Raw genomic sequence first — 26,086 nt, 5'->3', positions numbered from 1 at the left:
GTGAGAACATGTTCGGCTTCTCTGTGTTGTGAATTGCCTAGAACACCCATTAAATTCCGATGACACCTTATCACAATATCTCTGAAAAGGATGTTTATTGATTAAATCCAGGGATGTGTCCATTCCAGCAAGCATTGGGCACGAGTGAGAAATTATCCCTGGACGATGCCTCGGCTCATCACAAGGTGAATACAAGAACACATATACACTAGCGTCATTTTAGCGGCACCAAATCCCCAAATCTGCATGTCTTTGGAAGGAAACTGGAGCACACTGAGGAAACCCAGCAGGAAAACGTGTAAACTCCAGGCAGGGAATGTCAGCGATGTGACTCCCTGCAAGACAGCAGCGCTAACGCTCTGCCACTGTGTTACCCCATGTGTGTAATTATAATAAAAATAATTCTTTGCATTTATATAGCACTTTTCTCAATACTCAAAGTGCTCAGCAATCGCAGGTTAGAGGCCTTGCTGAAGTGCCCAACAGAGCAGAGTCCCTTTTGGCATTTAAGGGATTCAAACCGGCAACCTTCCGATTGCCAGTGCATATCCCTAGCCTCAGAGCCATCACTCTGTCCTATTAATATTATTCATTATTTAAACGAAATTACCGATTTATCTGTAAAATGTAATATACATACTTTAATGCTTTTCATCATGAAAGTGATATCAAGTATAAATCTAAGGATTCTAAATGTGCAGAGAGTTGGAATATCATACATTTAATGTGCGTGAAGTGACGATCTATTGCTGGTGATTAGCTGCTGTCAGGAGCAGAGGAAGCCCTAGAAAAAAAGAAGGCACATTATGTGAGAATTTTAAAACGTATCGTGTCATTACGATTGGGAGTATGCAACGCTTGAATATAAAAGCACCATGAATATATCTGTATGTCTGCATTTTGCTTCACCACATCGAACCATTTATCAAATATCGAAGCACGCACACCGATCTCGTAGGATCAGCAAATCGACTTTCTGTCACATGTAGATAGTAAACAGAAACTCTGACGTCACATTCCAACTTTTAGCACACTGCGCCCCCCCCCCCCCCCCCCCCGACTTTTTGCTGGTACTGCAACTCGTGCATGCGTTGCATTAATTTCTGAGGACCTGCTCAGAGGACGCATCAAATGAACTTTCAGAACACGTGGCGGCCATGACGCGAGCGCATACGCGTTCTGAGCATGAAGTATAAATGAGCCCTAAAACCAACACAATCTCGCGTCTCTAACTTTGTCTCTAAACCGTCCAACCTGAGCTGACCCTCAAGTGTACTCATTTATAATCCTGTCCATCCTCATCGCACCCAATGCAAATCTTAACATCTTTAACTATTATACCTCCCTCTAGTGCTGGGCGGTATACTGGTTCATACCAAAAACCGTTTTTTATTTTTGTTATGATATGGAGTTTTCTTATACCGCAACACCGGTTTAAATAGCCTAAACAACTTTCAGAATGTGGCGCAGCGGGAAACTGTTTAAGGGGGGGACCTTTTTCACTGCTGCACCGCTAAATACGCATGCAATGGAGTACATGCGTTAGTGGAGGTATTGAATGGTGAAAATGGACAGAGAACATTCTGAAACTGAAGCAGACGATAAAGTTGAACATGATGACACAGAAGAACTTTTGCCGTTAAAAAAAAAAAAAGGAGCCGCGTCTGTTGTCTGGAGATACTTTGGTTTTAAAAGGTCGGATGTGGACCATTATGTTTCTATACTACTGGATAATACTGCAGGCCAAGTTGTACTTGTTTTATTTTTTTTCCAATACTGTGTAATGTACCTGGGTACTGTGTAATAGTGTAACGACATGTTGAATTTATTTTCAACATTTCTACTTTATTTTTGCCATTTATGTCGAGATTAAAGTTGACATGCTGAATTTATTCTCGTAATTTGTCATTAAATTAGAACATTGTAAACTAAACTTCATCTTAAAATGAATATTTAATAGGTTTTCTCAAACCCTGTCATAAGTTATGTAGCACATTAAATGCTTTGTGTTAAGTGTTCCCCAAGCCATGTTAATCGCTACGTGCTTCTTAAACTGACTTGCTCTAGCACTAAGAGGAGGTGCAGACAGCGATCACCATACAGAATACATTAATTTCATGATATTCCTCCTCCCTGATCATTTAGAATTCTAAGATAAATACTTGATAACATTTTCATTATGAAATGCATTAAAGCATGTATTAATCATGTGGGGGCACAGTGGCGTGGACGGTGCACTGCTGCGTCGCAGCAAGGGTGTCCCAGGTGTTCCCTGCCTTGAATTTGTATGTTTTTCTGGTGGGTTTACTCGGCGTGCTTCAGTTTTTTTTCCAAAGTCATGTAGGATGTGGGGTTTTGTCGTGCTATATTGACCCTGCTAGTGTATGTATTGCTCGTATTCACCCTGCGATGTGCTGGCGCCCTGTTTGGGATTTGCTCCTGCCTCACACACAATGCTTGCTGGAATTGGTGCAACCCTGAATGGATGGCATAATTAAACATGTATAATGAAGATGTTTTTTAAAGTTCTGAACACTCCGTGGTCTAAGTTTATAACTAGTTTTAATTTCACAAAGACATTTATCGTGTGGTGATTGGTTATTTGGAGAAAGAAAAAGGAAAGATTGGAACTGGGGGTTTGGTACGTCAGACAGAGACAGCACGCAAGAAATAAAGAAAGCCCGCTCAGAAGAACATCCATTGAATTCTGTGTTAGTGTCTTCGACTACCAGATCACGAACCCAACATTTACACAATATTTAAGTTAAACCTGTGTGATACCTATTCATATATCCAGTTTTTTGGAGCCTCGTCACACCTGCCATAAATGTACACCTGGGGACCCCTCACTGCGAGGGAGCAGCACTACTACTGTGCAAGTTTAATATCTGCTTTAATGCATTTCATCATGAAAATTTATCTTGGCATTCTACATTTTCAGAGGACAGGAATATCATGAAGTGAATGTATTCTGTGTGGCGATCGCTGCCTGCGCCTCCTCTTAGCGCAAGAGGTAATCAGTTTAAGAAGCACGTAGCGATTAACAACTGGGTTGGGGAACACTTAACACAAAGCATTTAATGTACTACATTAATTTATGACGGGGTTTCAGAAAATCTAGTAAATTAAACATTGATATTAGGATTAAGTTTAGTTTACGACATTCTACTTTAATGACAAAATTAACTATGAGAATAAAGTGTAAATGTCGAATTTAATCTCGACATAAACGGCGAGAATAAAGTAGAAATGTCGACTTTAATCTCGACATAAATGGCGAGAATAAAGTAGAAATGTCGACTTTAATCTCGACATAAGCGTCGAGATTAATGTGGAAATGTCGAGAATAAAGTCAACTTGTCGACTTTATTCTCGACATATAGTTTTTTTTTTCCTTCACTGTGTCCGTATTTTTTTTTTCTTCACCGTGGTGCTGATACGCTTCCGTAGGGCTATACCACAAATAGCACTATAAATGCAAGTTGCAGTTTTATTATTTATGTATATAGCTTAGCTTGAAGTAAGGTCCATATTAATGCAATTTGCCTTAATGATGGTTCAGTTGGTAAAGATGTCATCACCAAGTTGCTCTTGTTTCACTTTAATTTGGTGAATACTGTGTAATGCACCTGTGCTTGAAGTCTTGAGTAATAGTATTATTACTGAAAGTTGCACTATTATTTATTTTGTTATTATTTATTAGTTTAAATATTATGCAGTTTAATGATGGTAAAGTTATTTAAAAAGTCACTTTAACGTGTCAGTGGACAGAGATTGTTAACATTAACAGAAAGTGTAGTTGGTTTACAAAAAAATATTTTACTATTCCTTTTCTAAGACTTGTTCAGTTTAATACAACTTTTGACAAGCACCTCTGGATATTTTACTGAGTCTAAATGCCTGTTTGGATGGTTGAAAATATGTTGTCAAAATTTTAGTTTAAGTTGTTTGCAAACTTTGTTCAATAAAAAAGCTCTATATTTTGAGTGCATCTGCCATGCAATGTGATTCCTTCTCTTCATTAGTGCCACCCCCTTGAAAACTATCACTTTATGGGGCCATGCAAACCTGTATTAATACTTGTGTGTACATTAAAATGTTTTTTTTTTTTTTTTGTACAATGTACAATTCTCATGACAGTGGAATAGGTTATTCTTAGCCAGTAATTGCAGTGTAAAATGTGGTTAACATCCACTCATGCATGGGAAAAAAATACCGTCCAATACCGTGAAACCGGTATAATTTTGAAAAATACCATGATATAGAATTTTGGTCATACCGCCCAGAACTACCTCCAGCTCTGTCTCCTGTCTTTTAGTCAGTGCCACAATCTCCAACCCATATAACATAGCTGGTCTCACTACCTTCCTGTAGACCTTCCCTTTCACTCTTGCTGACACCCATCTGTCACAAATTACTCCTGACACTCTTCTCCACCTATTCCACCCTGCCAGTACTCTGTTTCACCTCTCTTCCACAATCCCTATTACTCTGTACTGTTGTTCCCAATTATTTAAACTCGTCCACCTTCGCCAGCTCTACTCCCTGCATCCTAACCATTCCACTGACCTCCCTGTCATTTACACATATGTATTCTGTCTGTTCTATTCTTACTGATCTTCATTCCTTTCCTCTCTTGAGCTTATCTCCATCTCTCCAGGGTCTCTTCAACCTGCTCCCAACTCTTGCTACAGATCAGTGTCATCAGCAAACATCATAGTCCATGGGGACTCCTGTCTAATCTTGTCTGTTAACCTGTCCATCACCATTCCAAGTAAGAAAGGGCTGAGAGCCAATCCCTGATGTAATCCCACCTTCACATTGAATGCATCTCTCATTCCTACCACAGACCTCGCCACTGTCACACTTCCCTCGTACATATCCTGTACAACTTTTACATAGTTCTCTGCCATTCCCGACTTCGATACTAGTACACTTCTTCTCCACTCCTCAGGCATCCTCTCACTTTCCAAGATTGCATTAAACAGTCTGGTTAGAAACTCCACTGCCATCTCTCCTAAACACCTCCATGCTTCCACAGGTATGTCATTTGGACCAGCAGCCTTTCCATTCTTCATTCTCTTCTCTTCATAGCTGTCTTTACTTCCTCCTTGCTAATCCGTTGCACTTCCTGATTCATTATCACCACATCATCCAACTCTCTCTCTCTCTCTCTTTATTCATCAGCCTCTGAAAGTACTCTTTCCATCTGCACAACACATTCTCCTTGCTTGTGAGTACATTTCCATCTTTATCCTTTATCACCCTAATCTGCTGCACATCTTTACCAGCTCAGTCTTTCTGTCTAACCAATTGGTACAGGTCATTTTCTCCCTCCTTAGTGTCCAACCTCTCATACAGCTCATCATATGCATTTTCTTTAGCCTTCGCCACCTCTCTCTTCACCTTGCGCCTTATCTCCTTGTTCTACTGTCTACTTTCTGCATCTCTCTGATTATCCCACTTCTTTTACGCCAACATCTTCCTCTGCATACTCTCCTGTACTTCCCCATTCCACCGCCAGGTTTTCCTCCTTCTTCTGTCCAGATGTCTTGCCAAGCACCCTTCTTGCTGTCACCCTTACTACTTCTGCTGTAGTTGACCAGCTATATGGTAACTCTTTACTGCCACCCAGTGCCCGTCTTACCTCCTCCCTGAATTTAACCTTGCAGTCTTCCTTTTTCAACTTCCACCATTTGATCCTTGGCTCTGCCCTCACTCTCTTCCTCTTTTTGATCTCCATTGTCATCCTACAGACCACCATCCTATGCTGCCTAACTACACTTTTCCCTGCCACCGCTTTGCAGTCTTCAATCTCCTTCAGATTGACCCTCCTGCATAGGATATAATCGACCTGTGTGCATCTTCCTCTACTCTTGTATGTCACCCAATGCTCCTCTCTCTTCTTAAAATACATATTCACTACAGCTATGCCCATCCTTTTCGCAAAATCCAACTTTCATCTGACCTTCTTCATTCCTCTCCTTGACACCATACCTACTCATTACCACCTCATCCCCTCTGTTCCCTTCACCTACATGTCCATTGAAATCCGCTCTACTGTCCATTACTTCATCAAGCTCACTCCTGAAATCTTTTCTCTTCCATCGTATACCCAACTAACGGGGCATATGCACTAACAACATTCACCATCACACCTTCAATTTCCAGCTTCATAATCATAACTCTGTCTAATACTCTTTTCACCTCCAAACACTCTTGACATACTGTTCCTTCAGAATAACCCCTACCCAATTTTGTCTTCCATCCACACAATGATGGGACAATTTGAATCCATCTCTGTTCCTTCTCTCCATCACATCAGCTAACTCTCTCCGGTTACCTGTCATACTGCCAACATTCAAAGTTCCTATCCTCAGTTCCACTTTCTTTACCTTCCGCCTCTCCTCCTGCTTCCGGAGATGTCTCACCCCTCATCTTCTCCTTCTTTGGCCAACACGTTGTTACTCCAGGCCTTGGCCGATCTGGTATGGAAATTTCTATTGTTGTTCGCATATTGATCTGGGAAAATTTTACACCGGATGCCCTTCCTGATGTAACCCTCCCCATTTATCCGGGCTTGGGACCAGCATGGAAACACACTGGTTTATACATCCCCTGTGGCTGGGTTAATATAATAAGCATAAATAATTACATCAAAAATTAGAAATATTAAAATCTGTGCTTCAATTAATTTTTTTTTTATTTTAAATATTCTCGATTGGAATAGACATTTGTAATTTTTCATCTGCTGATAGATGTCCATAAAGGGCTATATCCCTAGCAAAGGATCAAAAAAATCACAAATATAACAACATATTCATAACCTAAAAATGGTATAAAATGACACTTCACATGCATATATTACTAATGTACATTTTTGTCCAAGTCTTGTGAGCAAGAGTAGCTTTGATCCCTTGTATTCCATTAAGAGGTGAACCTCTGGGGTCGGCTGATATGGCATGCACAACTACATGTCCTTCTGATCATTTTTACTGAGTACAACTGTTGCTTTATTATAAGGGTGCAATTTTCTACTCAAAATCTGGTCCAAAATTTTTTTTGGTTCTATATTACCAAAAACAGGTAATATAATAAAAAATAACAAAATTTCAATTATTTATTCACATAATAGCCCAAAAGAGATTCCTTTTCCATGTCATGCATTCATTAAAAAAAAAAAAGTACAGTCCTTCTTTAAAATAATGAATTGCGTAGATGAATGCTTATGATATTTAAGCAAGAAAAATAGTCTAATTTGCATCTTGATGGCATTTTCTGTGGACCCCATACTCCCTACTATATTATAATAGCAAATTATTTAATGCCTCCAATCCATTTTCATCTTTGTCACACCCAGCAATTCCCAGTTCCTTTATCTTGCATGTCTGAATTTTCCCATTTAGTTCTGATCAGCTGACCCCCCACATTGAATACAAGCATGATAATTCACCAAATCTCATGTATTTCAGTTATTTTTAAGTTCAGAAGATTTTTTGACTGCTTAAAACAAGAACATAATATTCCCTTGTCTCTGCCATAGGTGGTAAAAGTCTGACTTATTAGAAGGAATAAACTACATTTTCTGGGAAAAGAATGTATTTGCATATAGTTTTCCATGTTCATTTGATCTCAAACTACAATTTATCTGTAATGTTTTAAGTGATCTGTGTCAGTCTTCAATTTCCATGAAGCTGAAAATTTACAGTAATGAATGACGAAACTGTATACTAGACAACTTTGTAAAGAACACTGATAAGTTAACTGGTGCTAATAAAATTATCACTTTAACAAATTAAATAAAAGTTTTATTGCCCTTGTATTACGTAATAATGTTTGTTAATTATCCAACTATGTTAGAGCTTAAGTGGTATTTCTAAGTGGTAAGGTAAAATAAAAACTATATATTGTTCCCCATTGTTCAGAGTATTTTCAGTGAAGACCTATTAGTTTTAAAACACAACGCTGCCACTTAGAGTTTAATAACTTTAATGTGATCATATCCCAGCACAAGCTCTGTCAAACTTTAGTTCTCCCTATGTCAGCTATGATTTTGTACAGGGTATTCTGGTTCACGCACATCTCTCATGTGTTCTTTATGCTTTATTGGTATTGTATTATTGTTACTGTTCTGAGGAGACATGTACTGTGTGCATTAAATAATAAACCTGAACTGTGTGCATAAAATAATAAACCTGAATGAACTCAAGCTGAAGTGAATTAGATTGTGGGTGAAAGTGTTTGTGTATGTCTGTGGTTACTTCCGATGTTGTTCCTATTGCCACCCTGTAGAGATTTAAAAATTGAATGAATCAGTTTACCTAATAAACTGATATAATTGTGCATGTGTGTGTTTGTATTTTAAATGGAGCTAAATGAATTCATAATAACATAAAGGTATTTCTCCCAATATATTGTTTATATTGCTTACTTTTAAAATTGGGTAAATTACTGACTTTTGCTACTCTTGTCAGTTTAATTAAAACAGGCAGCAAGCAACAGACAACACCAGTGAAACCAAAGAAAGCAACAACCTTTCAGGAGTTTGAAAGTATCACTAGTGATGCATGGGATGTTGGAGATGATGATGATGATGAGCTTTTGGCAATGGCTGCACAAAACCTAAATATAGAAGTTGTAATGGAAACGGCAAATAAAGTAATTGAGAATCACAGTAAGTTGCAGGAACAGCAGAAACGCCAAGAGCAGCATTTTGCTAAAGACAAAGAAGATGATCACTTGGATGAGGAAGTAGAGGAAAAGGAAGATGCACCACAGCTTTCACTTCATGCATCTCCAAATCTTTTCAGTGAAGGCAGAATGGTGAAGTCATTCAGTGAAGCTCACATAGGTTCAGCAAAAGGTTTGTAGTATATAAATCTGAAACAGTTATTTGTACACAGTATATTTCTTTATTTTATTTTAAACTGTAGGATTATTTAAGAATCCAGTGTTTTGGCAATATATTTAATATAGTGCAGTTGAACCTTAAAGTAAATGCAATTTGATATCGACAGTTTACAGTTAGACTGTCAATTAAAAATGTTCACTTGTAGTTGAATGATATTGACTCCATAGTAATGAAACTTTTAATTGTATTTTTTTTACCTATTTCTTATAAATGATTGCTTAACTTTGTGTTTTTGCACTTCATACATAATCCCTGGTGGGTATCCAGTTATATACTGTAGATATATACACACTTGAAAGAATTTTTCTGCTTTTTTCATTACAGTGTTTTTTGTTGCAGATTATTCATTTAACTTGTCATCTTATTGCTAAAGTATACAACATATAGGTTGTTGACCAAGTTGTTGTAAGCTTGTTGTTAGGTTTGTGAGACTGCAGCTTTATTGTTGCTCTTTCTTCTACTGTTTTGTTGCGTCACAGATGGTGGAGGAAGAGAACAAATCATAATTAGAGCATTAGAGCAAACAAAAGGCATTGTTGCATTTGTTTTCCTTATAAGTTGAAGTCGACTGTTTGCTGATTACAAGTTCCATCGGATACATGTTTAATTGTGTTCGGTGGTCGCCTATGCTAACTTTGTTGGAGTTAAGAACAAATTGTACTTGCAAACATGCTGTTGGAAAGAAACTTGTTCATATGTATGGGACTTACCTATTTTTGGTCTACATCATCCTTTCATTCAAAATAATTCCATATGACTGATGTTGCATTTCTTTTTACTTTTTAGTTCTGGTGTTTTTCTACTGTTCATTGCTCAGTTTTAGGGCCTACTTTGTTTATTCGAGAATGATTGTGGGGAGAATGGCCTCGGTCTGGGATGCGGGATGGGATGGAGACGGAGCTTAGAGAGGCATGCATATACATGGGCGGAATTAGGATTTCAGACCCACCCATGTAACATTATCTGTGTTTGCATAGTTAGATGTGGCCATGTCCCGTCCTGTTTGTGGCCATGTCCCGTCCTGTTTGTGGCCATGTCCCGTCCTGTTTGTGGCCATGTCCCGTCCTGTTTGTGGCCATGTCCCGTCCTGTTTGTCGCCATGTCCCGTCCTGTTTGTCGCCATGTCCCGTCCTGTTTGTCGCCATGTCCCGTCCTGTTTGCCACTGCAGGGAGATTTTCTCAGTCTGCCAAAGCAGTTTGTTTCTTCCCGCAATGTTTGGTTCATAAAATGCTGTGTAAGCTCCAAAATATTAAGTTATTATACATTTTAGAAAGACATTTCTTTCTGCTGTGTTCTGTTTAGATGAATTGTTAATGTGTTGCTTATATCATTATAGTTTGTGGACCAGGGTAACACCTAAGTAATAAAAAAGCAGCAAAATTATAGCATGACGAATTTCTAATTAATTAATTCATTCATTTTATTTATTTATTTATTTTTCTTTACTTGACAACACACTTCCTGATATAAGTATCTGTATGTGGGTTGATTTTTATTCTTTCAATTCTGTTAATAGAACATGGTAGCTAATCCACTAAGCGTTTTGCATTTATGTGTCCCTTGATTGTGCAAGTTATTTTTGTGAACTGACATTGCAAAATGTAATAAATAACATTGTATTTCCTGTGATGCAACTATTGCACACGCACACATCGCGATGATGCTGAAATAATATATTGTGCAACCCTAAATTGACATTCTTTCCTTTTTGAACACACATTTAAATAGCATGTAGTTAGTTGTTTAAATAAAATGTTTGTTAAAGAACACTTGTTTTCATATTTAAATCGGTACCCCCTTTTTGATAATAAAGCCAGATTTGAAACCATTTAATTCTTTTTTGAAAGAACATGTTTTAGTGTTTTTACTTGTTTTTGGTTTATACTGTATTTTACATTTCAGTTCAGTTTTTATTCTACTGTAGGTGCCATTTTTATATTTATAAACTGCTTTTTCTGATGATTATTTCTATGTGAGAGAAATAAACTTGTAATCAAATTGCTATCAAAAAATTGTGTTTTAACAACTTGCCTGGCATATGTAAAGTGGAGAAATTGTTACTTTACAAATAATAATTCATAGTATTGTATGTACTTTTTAAAACTTTTTAGTAATCCATATATTTTTTAAAATTTTTTATTTTTACAAATTAACTTCCGAATATAGTCATTTAATAATTCCTTAGGTCCCACATCAGCTTACAGTTTGTTGACATAGTGTTTTTTCTTTAAAATTAAATACATCAGTTTCTTTAACAATGACTTAGTTGCATATTAATATTATGTACTTTGTTTTAGATTCAGTAAGTGAAAAAACAGCTCTTCAAAGGCAACAGTCTCTTCCGCACAGGCCTGTAATTCCTTTAGTGGCTAGAATTGCAGACCAGAATACATCGGGGGCTCCAGTAATAACTGAAAGAGAAGCTTCTCGGTTAGAAAAGTTCACACAGCTGCTGGCAGGACCCAACACTGATACAGGTAAGCTAAAATTTGGTTTTGACCCATTAATACTAGTTTAGCAAAGAGTATAATACTGTTTTGTCTCCAAATATTAAATACATACTTTAAGTAACATCTGTGAAAGTTTTGCTACCAATGTGTGCACATTCATTATACAGTTGTGCTTGAAAGTTTGTGAACCCTTTAGAAGTTTCTATATTTCTGCATAAAAATGACCTAAAACATCATCAGATTTTCACTCAAGTCCTAAAAGTAGATAAAGAGAGACCAGTTAAACAAATGAGACAAAAGTATTATACTTGGTCATTTATTTATTAAGGAAAATGATCGAATATTACATATTTGTGAGTGGCAAAAGTATGTGAACCTTTGCTTTCAGTATCTGGTGTGACGACCCCCCCCCTTTGCAACAATAACTGCAACTAAACTTTTCCAGTAACTGTTGATCAGTCCTGCACACTGGCTTGGAGGAATTTTAGCCCATTCCTTCGTACAGAACAGCTTCAACTTTGGGGTGTTGATGGGTTTCATCACATTAACTGCTCGCTTCAGGTCCTTCATCAACATTTTGATTGGATTAAGGTCAGGACTTTGACTTGGCCATTCCAAAACATTAACTTTATTCTTCTTTAACCATTCTTTGGTAGAACGACTTGTGTGCTTAGGGTCGTTGTCTTGCTGCATGACCCACCTTCTCTTGAGATTCAGTTCATGGACAGATGTCCTGACATTTTCCTTTAGAATTCTCGGATATAATTCAGAATTCATTGTTCCATCAATGAGGGCAAGCTGTCCTGGCCCAGATGCAGCAAAACAGGCCCAAAGCATGATAATACCACCACCATGTTTCACAGATGGGATAAGGTTCTTATGCTGGAATGCAGTGTTTTCCTTTCTCCAAACATAACGCTTTTCATTTAAACCAAAAAGTTCTGTTTTGGTGTCATCCGTCCACAAAACATTCTTCCTATAGCCTTCTGCAGCAATGTTTTTTTTGGAGAGCAGTGGCTTTCTCCTTGCAACCTTGCCATGCACACCATTGTTGTTCAGTGTTCTCCTGATGGTGAACTCATGAACATGAACATTAGCCAATGTGAGAGAGGCCTTCAGTTGCTTAGAAGTTACCCTGGGGTCCTTTGTAAGCTTGCCGACTATTACACACCTTGCTCTTGGAGTGATCTTTCTTGGTCGATCACTCCTGCTTAGGGTAACAATGGTCTTGAATTTCCTCCATTTGTACACAATCTGTCTGACTGTGGATTGGTGGAATCCAAACTCTTTAGAGATGGTTTTGTAACCTTTTCCAGCCTGATGAGCATCAACAACTCCTTTTCTGAGGTCCTCAGAAATCTCCTTTGTTCGTGCCATGGTATACTTCCACAAACGTGTTGTGAAGAGCAGACTTTTACAGATCCCTGTTCTTTAAATAACACAGGGTACCCTCTCACACCTGATTGTCATCCCATTGATTGAAAACACCTTACTCTAATTTCACCTTCAATCTAACTGCTAATCCTAGAGGTTCACATGCTTTTGCCACTCACAAATATGTAATATTCGATCATTTTCCTCAATAAATAAATGACCAAGTATAATATTTTTGTCTTATTTGTTTAACTGGTTTCTCTTTATCTACTTTTAGGACTTGAGTGAAAATCTGATGATGTTTTAGGTCATATTTATGCAGAAATATAGAAAATTCTAAAGGTTTACAAACTTTCAAGCACAACTAAATAGTAGAAGTTTAATTTTATTTCCTGTTCCATGTTCTAATTTGCCATCTGTGCCTCTTTTCTTGATTGAGCCGTTAAGGAAAGCTACATAAAACATTTCTAAAGCATTAGTTAGTTGTACATGGGCATGCAGTTTTTAACGGCTTCGCTCTTAGTATTTTTCAATTGCACCTTTACTGTTAAAATGTACCCCTTGTTGGTCCTTTACCTCAGTAATTTTCTTAAACTTTGACAGATTATAATACAATGGACTTGATGCTCATAGTGCTTCAGGAGTATAAGTAAAGTTATGTAATCTTTTGTGATAAACTCTTCTAATAGATGGCAACAAAAATAATCTATTTCTAATGTTGTTAGAAAAATTGTCTGAATGACAGAGGCAAGGCAAAAAATTACAAAGAAAACCTCAAAATGGTCAGCTGTATTATGTGGTGCAGGACAAGATAGGATGATTTGGAAGCCAACTGGAAAACAAAACTCAGTTTAATTACGACAAAAATGCTGAAAAAGCAATGAAAATTAAGAACTTTAATGTGCAGCTTTAAGCAGAGAATAGTCCACTTAGCCATTTGTGAAATGGGTTTCAGGCTTGAATCAACACAGAAGTCCGGTCCACATCAAATTTTATGTCACGCCATCCTCTGTGCCTACTCTGCTTTGGATGGGAAGGGGTGGAGCTTCTTTCAATTCTGTGCCCTGAAAAGGTGTTCTCTCCAGGATGTGAGGAAAGAAGGAGGCAAGTTTGTTAGTAGCACCACCCCCTCTCACCCCTAGGTGGAATCATTTACTTCATGTGAACCCGGAAGATGACCCACTGGTGCGCATGCTTGACTATCCATTTTATAAAACAGTTTAATCTAATTCTGAAGTTGAGCTTAGGGCATCACAGCATATTTTGGAAACGTGGTTCTAAGCAGGAATTAGTTTACCTATGAGGTGTCATTTATGTACACATTCTCCCTTACTCATTCTGAGCCAATTTAGCATTGCCAATTAACCTAAGACAGAAGTCTCATATATTATTAATTTAATTCACCAAAGTAGCATTTTTATTGCAGAGGTTTTAAGATGTTATGCTGTCTTATTATCTTTCCTTTAATCAAGAAATCCATATACTAATTAATGTGAAACTTAAAGCTGCATTATTCTGATGATGCACTCAAGAAGTTGGCTCTGCTCCAACTAAGTGTAGCTTATAATATGATGGTTTTTAATTAGACTGTTTAGATTCTATGTCACATATCCTTGCACATTTGAAATGAGTTTTACGCTTTAGCCTATGCATAGCCATCTTCACATTTACACTTATTTAAGTCAGGGTTATGGGAAGGGAGAACCTCTCCTAGCAGCATTGTGTACAAGCAAAACACAGGATGTTATGCTAGTCTTTCTCATAACATACTCCTTGCTATGCTTTCACCAATTCTGTTTATAATTCTTATTGTACTTTTACCTGAAAGCTTTATGTAAAATTACTTACCAGATGAAGATAACATACTATTGTCCACAGATAGAATACTGTATGCCAGTTTAGAAACTTCATCAGGGTCACACAAAAAGTTAAAGTGAGCATTAAATTGGCAGACTTCAAGTGAAAGGTATAGAGCATTAGCCACTATACTATAATGCCACCAAAAAAAGATATATATATTTTTTAAATTATTTGGCCGTTAAACTTTGTTCCTTATATTGTCAAGAGGAGGAGGATGTATAAAGGACAGTGTATACTGTTTCTGCTTTTAATACTAGAATCACTGAAGACTGAAAAAACTCGTAACCCACTCGTAAAACCTGGCCCACCTTAAATCCCTTCGCACCACTCCATCAGCGTCTTTTCTTTTGTAAATATGTCAGTCAGCACAAGCAGCCTGCTATCTCATCCCCCCCACCGCCAGAGCTCACCTCGGGCAAAAAGTTCTTTAACTGAGTATGAGTTCTTTGAGTTGAATAGGGTAAATGATATGTTGTTGTTTGGAACACATGCATTTCATGTGTGTTCCGTGTCTACAACAATCTGGGTAAGTGAAGGATGACAGGAAATGAGAGAAACGCAAGAAATGTTCAACAAATACGTAAAATAGAAACTTTTTCATGTTATAGTACTAACGACAAAGTTTTGACATAGAGTGTATAATGTGTGAAGACTGTGTCCAAATATCAAATTAACACTTTCACAAAAGGTACACGTATAACAAAACAAGTTTTATTTTTTATTCAAGAATATAACCAAAGGAAAAAAAAATTGGGTTAGTGTACGACGAAGATACAACCTCATGGGTGGCGCAACGGTAAGAACTGTACACTCATAATCAAGAGGTCGCAGGATTGAATCTGAGTTGCCGTTCAGAATTACCATTTTGAGTAGGAGCTGCTCTTATTGTTACTATTGTACGATAAACACATACATTTGATTTGAGTCTGTAACAGTTGGTGTTTTAAGGTGCTTGTTAAGGTCAGCGTTTTTTTTTTTTTTTTTATATTTTTATATTTTTATTCAGTTTTAGGGAAGGTCTACAGGACGGTAGTGAGGCCAGTTACGTTGTATGGGCTGGAGACGGTGACACTGACCAGAAAGCAGGAGACAAAGCTGGAGGTGACAGAGTTAATGATAAGATTTGCATTGGGTGTGATGAGGATGGACAGGATTAGAAATGAGTACATTAGAGGGTCAGCTCAGGTTGGACGGTTGGGAGACAAAGTCAGAGAGGCGAGATTGCGTTGGTTTGGACATGTGCAGAGGAGAGCTGCTGGTTATATTGGGAAAAGGATATTAATGATAGAGCTGCCAGGCAAGAGGAAAAGAGGAAGGCCGAAGAGGAGGTTTATGGATGTGGTGAGAGAAGACATGCAGGTGGTGGGTGTATCAGAGCAAGATGCAGAAGACAGGACAATATGGAAGAAGATGATCCACTATGGCAACCCCTAACGGGAGCAGCCGAAAGAAGAAGAAGAAGATTCTCTCAGTCACATTCATGCTTGCCCAGATCTGCCATTTTCAAAAACGTGCTATAACAGAGGTGAACTCAGATGAGGATGAGGGTTCTGCATTGGAGAAAGAGAACAGAGGTCCTCCCTGCAAGAAACATACACTCTCATATAAGAAAAACGCAGCTGCACCAGGCGTAAAGGCGAAAGATGGCACTATTTGGATGCAGCCACAGATTGGGCATTGTCTTTCTAGTCAGTCTGCCTGACACGTGTCCCTATTCGAAACAGCAGGGCTTACAGAGCTTGCCAAGGTATCGTGCAAAATCCTGTTTGTGATTGTCTTGTGATGGTCTTTATATAAAAACATTTATGTTACTTATATAAAAGCCAGATTGAATGTTATTTACCTCAATTTATTTACTTATCTTCCTGCAGCATAAAGTCACAATTAGACTGCATGCTCACAAAGTACATGTGTACTGAAGTGACTTTACCTGCAGGTGGAAGCTCCACACAACTGCTGTTATGGTTCTGCCTTTGTCCAGAAACAGTTTAATAAGCTTTATGACCTTAGCCTTGGAAAGTTTTTCTCCTGTGGGGCGACTGGGATCTTTTCTTGAGTAAGATCAAACACAGTTGTGTAGGGTGTGACAGGAGCTTCCACTTTAAATTTACACCAGATATTACAGACTCAAATCAAATGTATGTTTTTATTGTACAATAGTAACAATAAGAGCAGCACCTATTCAAAGTGGTAATTCTGGATGGCACCCAGATTCGATCCCACGACCTCTTGATTATGAGTTCTTACTGCTGCGCCACCCAAGAGGTCATATCCATGCAGGCCGCTTGTCCTGATCAACACAGTTACAAAACAAAAGATGGTTAATGGAGAGGGGCAAAGGGATTTTATGTGGGCCAGGATTACAAGTTTTTTCATAGGCTTCATGGGTTCTACAGTGCATCCGGAAAGTATTCACAGCACATCACTTTTTCCACATTTTGTTATGTTACAGCCTTTTTCCAAAATGGATTAAATTCATTTTTTTCCTCAGAATTCTACACACAACACCCCATAATGACAACGTGAAAAAAGTTTACTTGAGATTTTTGAAAATTTATTAAAAATAAAAAAATTGAGAAAGCACATGTACATAAGTATTCACAGCCTTTGCCGTGAAGCTCAAAATTGAGCTCAGGTGCATCCTGTTTCCCCTGATCATCCTTGAGATGTTTCTGCAGCTTAATTGGAGTCCACCTGTGGTAAATTCAGTTGATTGGACATGATTTGGAAAGGCACACACCTGTCTATATAAGGTTCCACAGTTGACAGTTCATGTCAGAGCACAGACCAAGCATGAAGTCAAAGGAATTGTCTGTAGACCTCCGAGACAGGATTGTCTCGAGGCACAAATCTGGGGAAGGTTACAGAAAACTTTCTGCTGCTTTGAAGGTCCCAATGAGCACAGTGGCCTCCATCATCCTCAAGTAGAAGAAGTTCGAAACCACCGGGACTCTTCCTAGAGCTAGCCGGCCATCTAAACTGAGCGATCAGGGGAGAAGGGCCTTATTCAGGGAGGTGACCAAGAACCTGATGGTCACTCTGTCAGAGCTCCAGAGGTCCTCTGTGGAGAGAGGAGAACCTTCCAGAAGGACAACCATCTCTGCAGCAATCCACCAATCAGGCCTGTATGGTAGAGTGACCAGACGGAAGCCACTCCTTAGTAAAAGGCACATGGCAGCCTGCCTGGAGTTTGCCAAAAGGCACGTGAAGGACTCTCAGACCATGAGAAAGAAAATTCTCTGGTCTGATGAGACAAAGATTGAACTCTTTGGTGTGAATGCCAGGTGTCACGTTTGGAGGAAACCAGGCACCGCTCATCACCAGGCCAATACCATCCCTACAGTGAAGCATGGTGGTGGCAGCATCATGCTGTGGGGATGTTTTTCAGCGGCAGGAACTGGGAGACTAGTCAGGATAAAGGGAAAGATGACTGCAGCAATGTACAGAGACATCCTGGATAAAAACCTGCTCCAGAGCGCTGTTGACCTCAGACTGGGGCGATGGTTCATCTTTCAGCAGGACAACGACCCTAAGCACACAGCCAAGATATCAAAGGAGTGGCTTCAGGACAACTCTGTGAATGTCCTTGAGTGGCCCAGCCAGAGCCCAGACTTGAATCCAATTGAACATCTCTGGAGAGATCTTAAAATGGCTGTGCACCGACGCTTCCTATCCTACCTGATGGAGCTTGAGAGGTCCTGCAAAGAGGAATGGGCGAAACCGGCCAAGGATAGGTGTTCCAAGCTTGTGGCATCATATTCAAAAAAACTTGAGGCTGTAATTGCTGCCAAAGGTGCATCGACAAAGTATTGAGCAAAGGCTGTGAATACTTATGTACATGTGATTTTTCAGTTTTTTTTTTTATTTTTAATAAATTTGCAAAAACCTCAAGTAAACTTTTTTCACGTCATTATGGGGTGTTGTGTGTAGAATTCTGAGGAAAAAAATGAATTTTATCCATTTTGGAATAAGGCTGTAACATAACAAAATGTGGAAAAAGTGATGCGCTGTGAATACTTTCCGGATGTACTGTATGTTAAATATTTTTGACTGCTGTGCTCAGGGCATTTTAACTTACTTTTTTTTTTTTTTAATATATCTATTACTTGTCTTGCTTTGATTTAAAAAGGAAATATATTTTTTTAAAAGATTTAAGCTTTTTCTTTTTGATTCATCAAATCAGTGTTCTTGTCAATAAGGAACTACTGCTTTTATCAAATAAAATATGAAGTGAATTATATGGAATTATGAATTCTATTGAATTATGTAGAATTGAAGGTCTGGGGCATTCATATCTAAATTTCAAATATATCCAAATAAGTATTTTTATTTGAAATTTTCAAAGCTGAATTAGAAATCTGTATCCAGTCAGTGTGATGTTGCTGCAGATGTAATATAAAATGTTTTAAAGATGCCATCTTGTATTCACACACAATAACTTCGAGGAATGGAGTTTTCTGTCGTCATCAATGAAACATGAGAAAAACAAGCATTTTCCATTTCATGTGCTAAAAGGTCTTCAGAGTTCCATTCTTACAACGAATTTGACTTCAGCTTTACTTTTTAACTGTGTTTTAAACAGTGCTGTGTCCAATTTTAAATCTATATATATTAGGTCTGAGAATCAATTAAAAAATTACTAATATCATAAATTTATGTAATTAATCACATCTAATATTAAAACAAGTAATTATAAAATTTAGCGCATAAATCAAGAATTTCACACTGAATAGCATATTTAATGTAGAATCAACAGAAATGAATAAAAAAAAAATACTGGCATAGTTCCCTCGGCCTGCAATCGAGTAGTAAACACTGCTAATCTTCGCACGCTCACCCGTGCTCATCCTGCAACGAGCTCTTCTACATCTATCAAGGCTGCTCTCTTGAACATGAGATCAGTGTCTAATAAAACTTTTATTCTGCAAGACTTTATTACCTCAAATAATCTGGATTTCTTCTTCATCACTGAGACTTGGATTTTAAATGGTGACTCTTCTTGTTTTACTGACTTGACTCCACCAGGTTATTCATTTTTAAACTCTCCTTGCCTGACTCGTCGTGGGGGGGGGGCATTGCCACTATTTTTAAAAGTATGTTCTTGTGTCGGAGCCTTACAAGGGGTCCGTTTAGCAGCTTTGAACTTCAAGTTTTTGAAGTGGGCAGCTCCCCTTCTCTACTGTTTGCCGTGGTTTATAGACCTCCTGTAATTAATGAAACTTTCATCTCTCAATTCTCTGATCTCTTGGCTGATATCACCCTCTCTCGTGACAAAGTTCTTATTGTTGGTGATTTCAACATTCACGTTTGTTGTCAATCGAAATCTTTGGTCAACGACTTTTTATCACTTTTGAACTCATTTGATTTTATACAGCATATTAATACACCAACCCACTCTCTCGGTCACACCCTCGATCTCGTTCTTACTCGTGATATTTCAGTGAATAATATTGATTTATGTGATGTTTCTTTTACTGATCATTTTTCTATAATGATGGATCTGAATATTACTGTCGATGTCCCTACTAATAGCTGTCCGCCACGCTGCTCGTGCTTTTTAAATTCTTCTATTATATCTGATTTTAAAACCATTTTCTCTAGTCTTTATGTGCATGACCAAAATAATGGTATTGATGATTCTGTCGTAAAATTTAATTCTTCCTGAAAAACGATTCTAGACTCAATTGCTCCGCCCAAGATACGCAGTAATAAGGGTAAACCTGGTCCCTGGCTAAATGAAAATACATGATCACTGCGCCGTGCCTGTCGAACTGCTGAACGGTTTTGGAAAAAGGATGGACTGATGGTCTCTAAACAGATTTTTAGGACTTCTCTTTTCAATTTCCAGGCTGAAGTTAAGATAATGAAACAAAATTTCTTTGCCGATTTAGTATCCCGTCATTCAAAGAATCCTAGGGTCTTATTTAATTCAATTAATGCGGCCATTCACCCCCACTCTGCGATGGGATCAAATAGCATTGTTCATTCATGTGACCAGTTTCTATCATTCTTTGTCAGCAAAATCGATACTATCCGCCGTGGCATTGTTCAAACGGGCTACGAACTTTCTACTGTTAATCATGACATTGTCTTAGAATCCTTTGATCTAGTCTCACTTTCACAGCTAAAAAGAACTATTGACACCTTTAAACCAGCCCCCAGTCCTCTGGATATTGTACCACCATGTCACTTAGTGGAAGCCTTTGATGTGTTGGGCCCACCCTTATTAGCCATCATCAATGATTCTATTAGTTCGGGGGTTGTGCCCTCATTTTTTAAACATGCTGCAGTCCGTCCCTGTCTTAAAAAGGCAGAATTAGACCCTGGAGTTTTAGCTAATTTTCATCCAATTTCCCAACTGCCATTTCTGGCTAAAATTCTAGAAAGAATTATTTATAATCAATTGGTTGATCACCATAACTCCAATAATTTATTTGAGATCTACCAATCTGGCTTTAGGCGTTATCATAGTGTTGAAACGGCACTCCTGAAAGTGTTCAACGACATCTCTCTTATTACTGACTCAGGTGATGCGGCAGTCCTTCTCCTCCTTGACCTGTCTGCTGCCTTTGACACTATTGACCATGAAATATTGCTGATGCGGCTTGAACATCTTGTTGGGCTTAAAGGGGCTGCTGTTAACTGGTTCAGGTCATATTTAACTGGTAGACACTTTTCAGTGACTTTTAATTCCTCTTCTTCATCTACTGCTCCTCTTAAATATGGTGTTGCTCAGGGATCCATTTTGGGTCCTATTTTATTCTTTATATACCTTCACCCTATTGGAGCAATTTTTAGGAAATTTAACATTTCTTTTCACTGCTATGCTGATGATACTCAGGTTTATATTCCTGTCTGCAACTCTACAACAAATCAACTCCACAACTGTCTGACTGAATTAAGATCCTGGATGACTAATAATTTTCTTGATCTAAATCAAAATAAAACGGAGGTGCTTATAGTGGGTCCATCAGCTAAAGCCCAAATTGGTCTTGGTCTTCTCGGCTATTTCTCTGTCTTTTCCAAACCTCAAGTCCGCAATCTTGGTGTTACCTTTGATAGTAACCTGTCTTTTGAGAAACAAGTAAATTCGGTAGTCAAGAGTTGCTTTTTCCAACTTCGTCTATTAGGTAAGATAAAGCCTTTTTTATCTTCTAGGGATCTTGAGATAGCTACTCATGCGTTTATTTTTTGTCGCCTCGATTACTGCAACTCACTGTATTCTGGGATTAACAAATCCTTGATACACAAGTTACAGTTGGTCCAAAATGCTGCCGCTCGCTTTCTGGTTGGGGCAAGAAAGTATGACTCTGTCTCTCCTATTTTAGCTTTTTTACACTGGCTGCCTGTCAGTTTTCGAATTGATTTTAAAATCTTGCTGCTAGTTTTTAAATCTTTACATGGGCTTGCTCCTGCCTATTTATCTGAACTGTGTGTTTTACATCAGCCATCTAGAGTGCTTAGATCTTCTGGTCAGCTGTCTCTGGTTGTCCCTCGTACCAAGTATAAAACCAAGGGGGACAGGTCTTTTGCAGCTGTTGCACCTCGCCTGTGGAACTCTTTACCTCATCATATAAAGGAGTCGTCTACAATTGAACTGTTTAAAACAAGATTAAAGACTCATTTCTGTTCACTTGCATTCAGTGACCTTCAGTAATACTGATGGCTTCCTCTTTGTGATTATATTACATTACTTCTGTTTTTTATGTATATAACATTACTTCTATTTGTCATATATTTTATGTTCATATATTTTATTTCTATTTATGTTTTATGTTAATTTGTTCTATATTTGTAAAGCACTTTGGCCACAGCATTACTATGTTTGTTTTAAATGTGCTATATAAATAAATTGACATTGACAGTTTAAACTTAAGAGAAGAAAAATACCATGCATACCACATGACAAACTGTCTCAGGATCCCAGATTATGACCCAAGTGCAGCCATGCAACAGGTGACTTCTCAGAACCACGCTAGTTCAGATGGAATGGAATAGTGTAAGGTTTTTTTATGTGTGATCTTAATCTTGAACTTTTAACAAAATACTACTTGAGCAAGTAGAACCTGAATTTGAATGTCTTTCTCAAAGGCAAATTGAAAAGAAGGCAATAGGAAAACAATGCCAATGTATTAATTTTCAAGTTGGCATAGCATATGAGACACATACATGTCAAAGTAAAAAACAGTCAAAATGAAGCTTTGAATGCACTGCTGAAGACTGACTTAATTGAAAGAATAAGCATCTCTTAACACTAGAATTACTAGAGCCTGCGAAAAAACTTGTAGATCCGGCCCACCTTAAATTTGTTCGCACCTCAACATCAGCGTCTTTTGTTCTGTAAATGTGCCGATAAAGACAAGCAGCAAGCAGCCTGCTATTCTTTCCCCCAACAGCCGCAGAACGTGCACAAAGTTCTCCCAGCTCATGCCTTGATTGATTATCTGGGAGTTATAGAATGGAAATAATAGATCGTTATTTGGAACACATGCATTTTATGTGTGTTTCATTTCTACAATAATCTGTGTAAACACATTGTTAAAACAGAAACCTTTTTCATATTTTAGTAGTAAATGACAAAATGTTGGCATAGACTATATAATGTGTGAAGCCTGAAGTCCAAAGATCAAATAAACACTTTCACAAAAGGTTCAAGGGTATGGCAACAGCTTCCGTGGCGTAGCGGTAAGATTTGCTGACTTCTGATCAAGAATCCCCGGTTTGATCCCAACTGCCTCCTATATTTGCCGTTTTCAGTAGTGAGCTGCTCTTATTGTTAATATTATACAGTACACACATACATTTGGTTTGCATCTGTAACAGACGGTGTAAATTTATAGTACTTGTGAAAGTTACCGTTTTATTTTCACTTTTATTCTCTCAGTCACGGTCATGATACATACTGATACCACCCCCCTCCCACCCAGGGATCTGACGCTGATAGTTTTTATTTGAAACTGGGAATAACTGTAGATATGAGTGGTGTTTTGAGGCAATGGAACTGGAGGGATAAAAGCTGACACACAAATGCTGGTGAATCTGCCTTCTTCGTATCTCACCGTCACTTGATTTTTTTTTTATTCAGTTTTATTGAGTGTTCCTGCTCACGCTGAATTAGTATGCACCTCATGGTCTATGATATCAAAGACGCACTGACAAAAAAAAAAAGAAAACAGAGACATAGGTATATATGATATTTGGAATTATTCATTTTATGACCAGTATAGTACATTTCGGAAAACATTGTGGCACGGATGCAACATTATTCATATTCATTTGCATAACATCTTGCGCTTGTAATCACTGACTGCGTGTTTCGTGTGGTTTTTTTTCCCGATCTTGCCAGTGTCCACTTTTGGGTGCACAGTGCTGTTTCTTTTGTACTCCAGGACATGCAGAGGAAAGAATAGTACAGAGAGGTCAGTTAAGCGCTATATGCAATCATCATATTCAAATGTTAACAGTTCACACACACGTGAGGACTGTCCTTCCTACATTTACAACATGTGTACCTTCACAGTACTTTCACAGCGCTGTTTATCTTTTTTGTAATATTGTGTGAACAAAAATAACTTTATTAGCCAGCCTGTGCTATTTTTTATTACATGCACATTTTATGTAATGTACAAAAATAAGGGATAATAATGAATTTGGGTCTTTTAATTGAATCATTGTCATTAAGCACTGCATTCATTAACACGTTTTCTATAATCCACATCTACAACAGCCTGTGATAAGTATTTGTGGAGAATTTGCTGTGCTCTTTTGTCTAATTAAATGGAAATTCTGAGGTGCAAAATCAATGATATTGAGCCTACTTACTGAATAATTAGAACTCAAGCAGTGCTAGTGAAATTTTGATTAGAATCTGTCTTCATTGCATTAGTTTGTTAATTAAGCTATCATAACAAATGTTTAAATATGAACAACAAGGCCTTTAGAGCTACTTTCAGCAGAGACGTAATTAATGTATTTTGTCTCTATAGTTAGCAAAGATGTTTTCAAAATTTTTATCCTTTTACTTTTTGGTTTAAAAAATCTTAATAAATTATAAAAGGTTATAATACAAAACACTTACCAAGTTGTCGGTCTTAACATAATGTCTTGAATGTACTAAGTTACTGTGGTTAAGGTTTCAGATGAATTAAACAATACATTTGAGTGTGCACAGTACATTAAGATGAATAAATGTAAATTAATAGAATAACAAATACAAATAGAAAATAAGAGCAAGATATAGTGAATTTCAGATGTTTTGTGGAAATATCCTTTTAACACTTGTCATCTTTATACTTTAGTTCAGTACCATCATGGAATAGGTGGTTCAGTGCAGACTTTAAAAGTATTTGCACAGTGCATTCCTTTGAAAGCTGATGTCACAGTACGTGACTTCCAGTTGGAGCGAGTCTCTAGGTATGCCAGACTGAGTGACTGGCAGTTAAGGGAGCACACTCTGACTTGCTAAGATTATGCAACTGTGATTGAAAATTGCTAGCAAAGTCATCTAATGTGACATGGCATTTAACAGTTTCAGAATGCAGACTATTAGCTCATGCAGGTTTGGAGCCTAATGTATTACGAAGCTTACATTTATCATTAATAATCGGCAATGATTTTATAATGCTAGTTGGATTATAGACTGACATAGAATATTCTGTATTCTTAACCACTGAAATAAAAACAAAATAAAAAGCACTGACAAAACTATTGAAAGTCATCTGTGGGACAGGTGCCTTTGCATGGGAGTCTTGATATTTCCTTACTGAATTGATCATACTTTTTGTGGAACAAAAATACTTGTTCTCTAATTTTAACATTTGTTTTCCACTAAGCATAACTAAATATCCTGTTATAGTAGAGCTATATAAAGGTATTCTCTTCTCCAGATCTATGTCTTAAATATTCTGATAGTTTTGAAACTGAATCTTACCTTTTGTATTTTACGTTTATTTTTTGAATTTGATAGATTTTAATGAAGTAAATTGATGATTGAGGTATTGATGATTATAGAATGTCACTGCGTGTGAGGGAGTAGGTACTGTAATGGACTCATGCCTTATCCAGGTCTGGTTCCTTCCATATGCTCACTGCTCCTGGAATAGGGTCCAATTCCCTAATTAGGTTTGAGGATGTTTATAATAAAATGCATACAGTGAAAGCACTTTGAGTTACACCATGTGCATGATAAGTTTTTGGTAGAGCACATGGGCTGCTTCTACACATGCAGTACTACTTAATTGTGCACATGTGAAAATGACTAATAAGTCTTTTTAAGAGAAAGAAAGGATATTTAACTGTGATCCTAATTAATTTTGAGACTTAACCCTGATGTCAGGTTGCAGCTGCTTTAAGTGATTATCAGGACATAAAGTAGCACAGGGGAAATAGTGCTGTGAGATTTCAGTGCTTATGTAACAGTGAGAAAATTAGCTTTCCACAACATTGAAGCAAATAATTCTAGAAACAATTTGCCATGGTAAGGCAGCTACC

At 37.7% G+C, this 26,086-nt stretch overlaps 1 protein-coding gene across 1 annotated transcript in view; it reads left to right on the top strand.

The window, feature by feature from the left end:
- The window catches only part of tbc1d22a (TBC1 domain family, member 22a), a 328,538-nt gene that overhangs the window by 36,481 nt on the left and 265,971 nt on the right, over positions 1–26,086 (top strand). Inside the window, 2 exon segments of the mRNA XM_051928637.1 lie at positions 8,475–8,863; positions 11,210–11,389. Coding sequence (XP_051784597.1) covers positions 8,475–8,863; positions 11,210–11,389 — 569 coding nt within the window.

The sequence above is a fragment of the Erpetoichthys calabaricus genome, chromosome 1, assembly GCF_900747795.2.
Source record: "Erpetoichthys calabaricus chromosome 1, fErpCal1.3, whole genome shotgun sequence".
In the NCBI taxonomy this organism is placed as follows: domain Eukaryota; kingdom Metazoa; phylum Chordata; class Cladistia; order Polypteriformes; family Polypteridae; genus Erpetoichthys; species Erpetoichthys calabaricus.
This window is presented reverse-complemented; position numbering and strand designations above follow the sequence as displayed.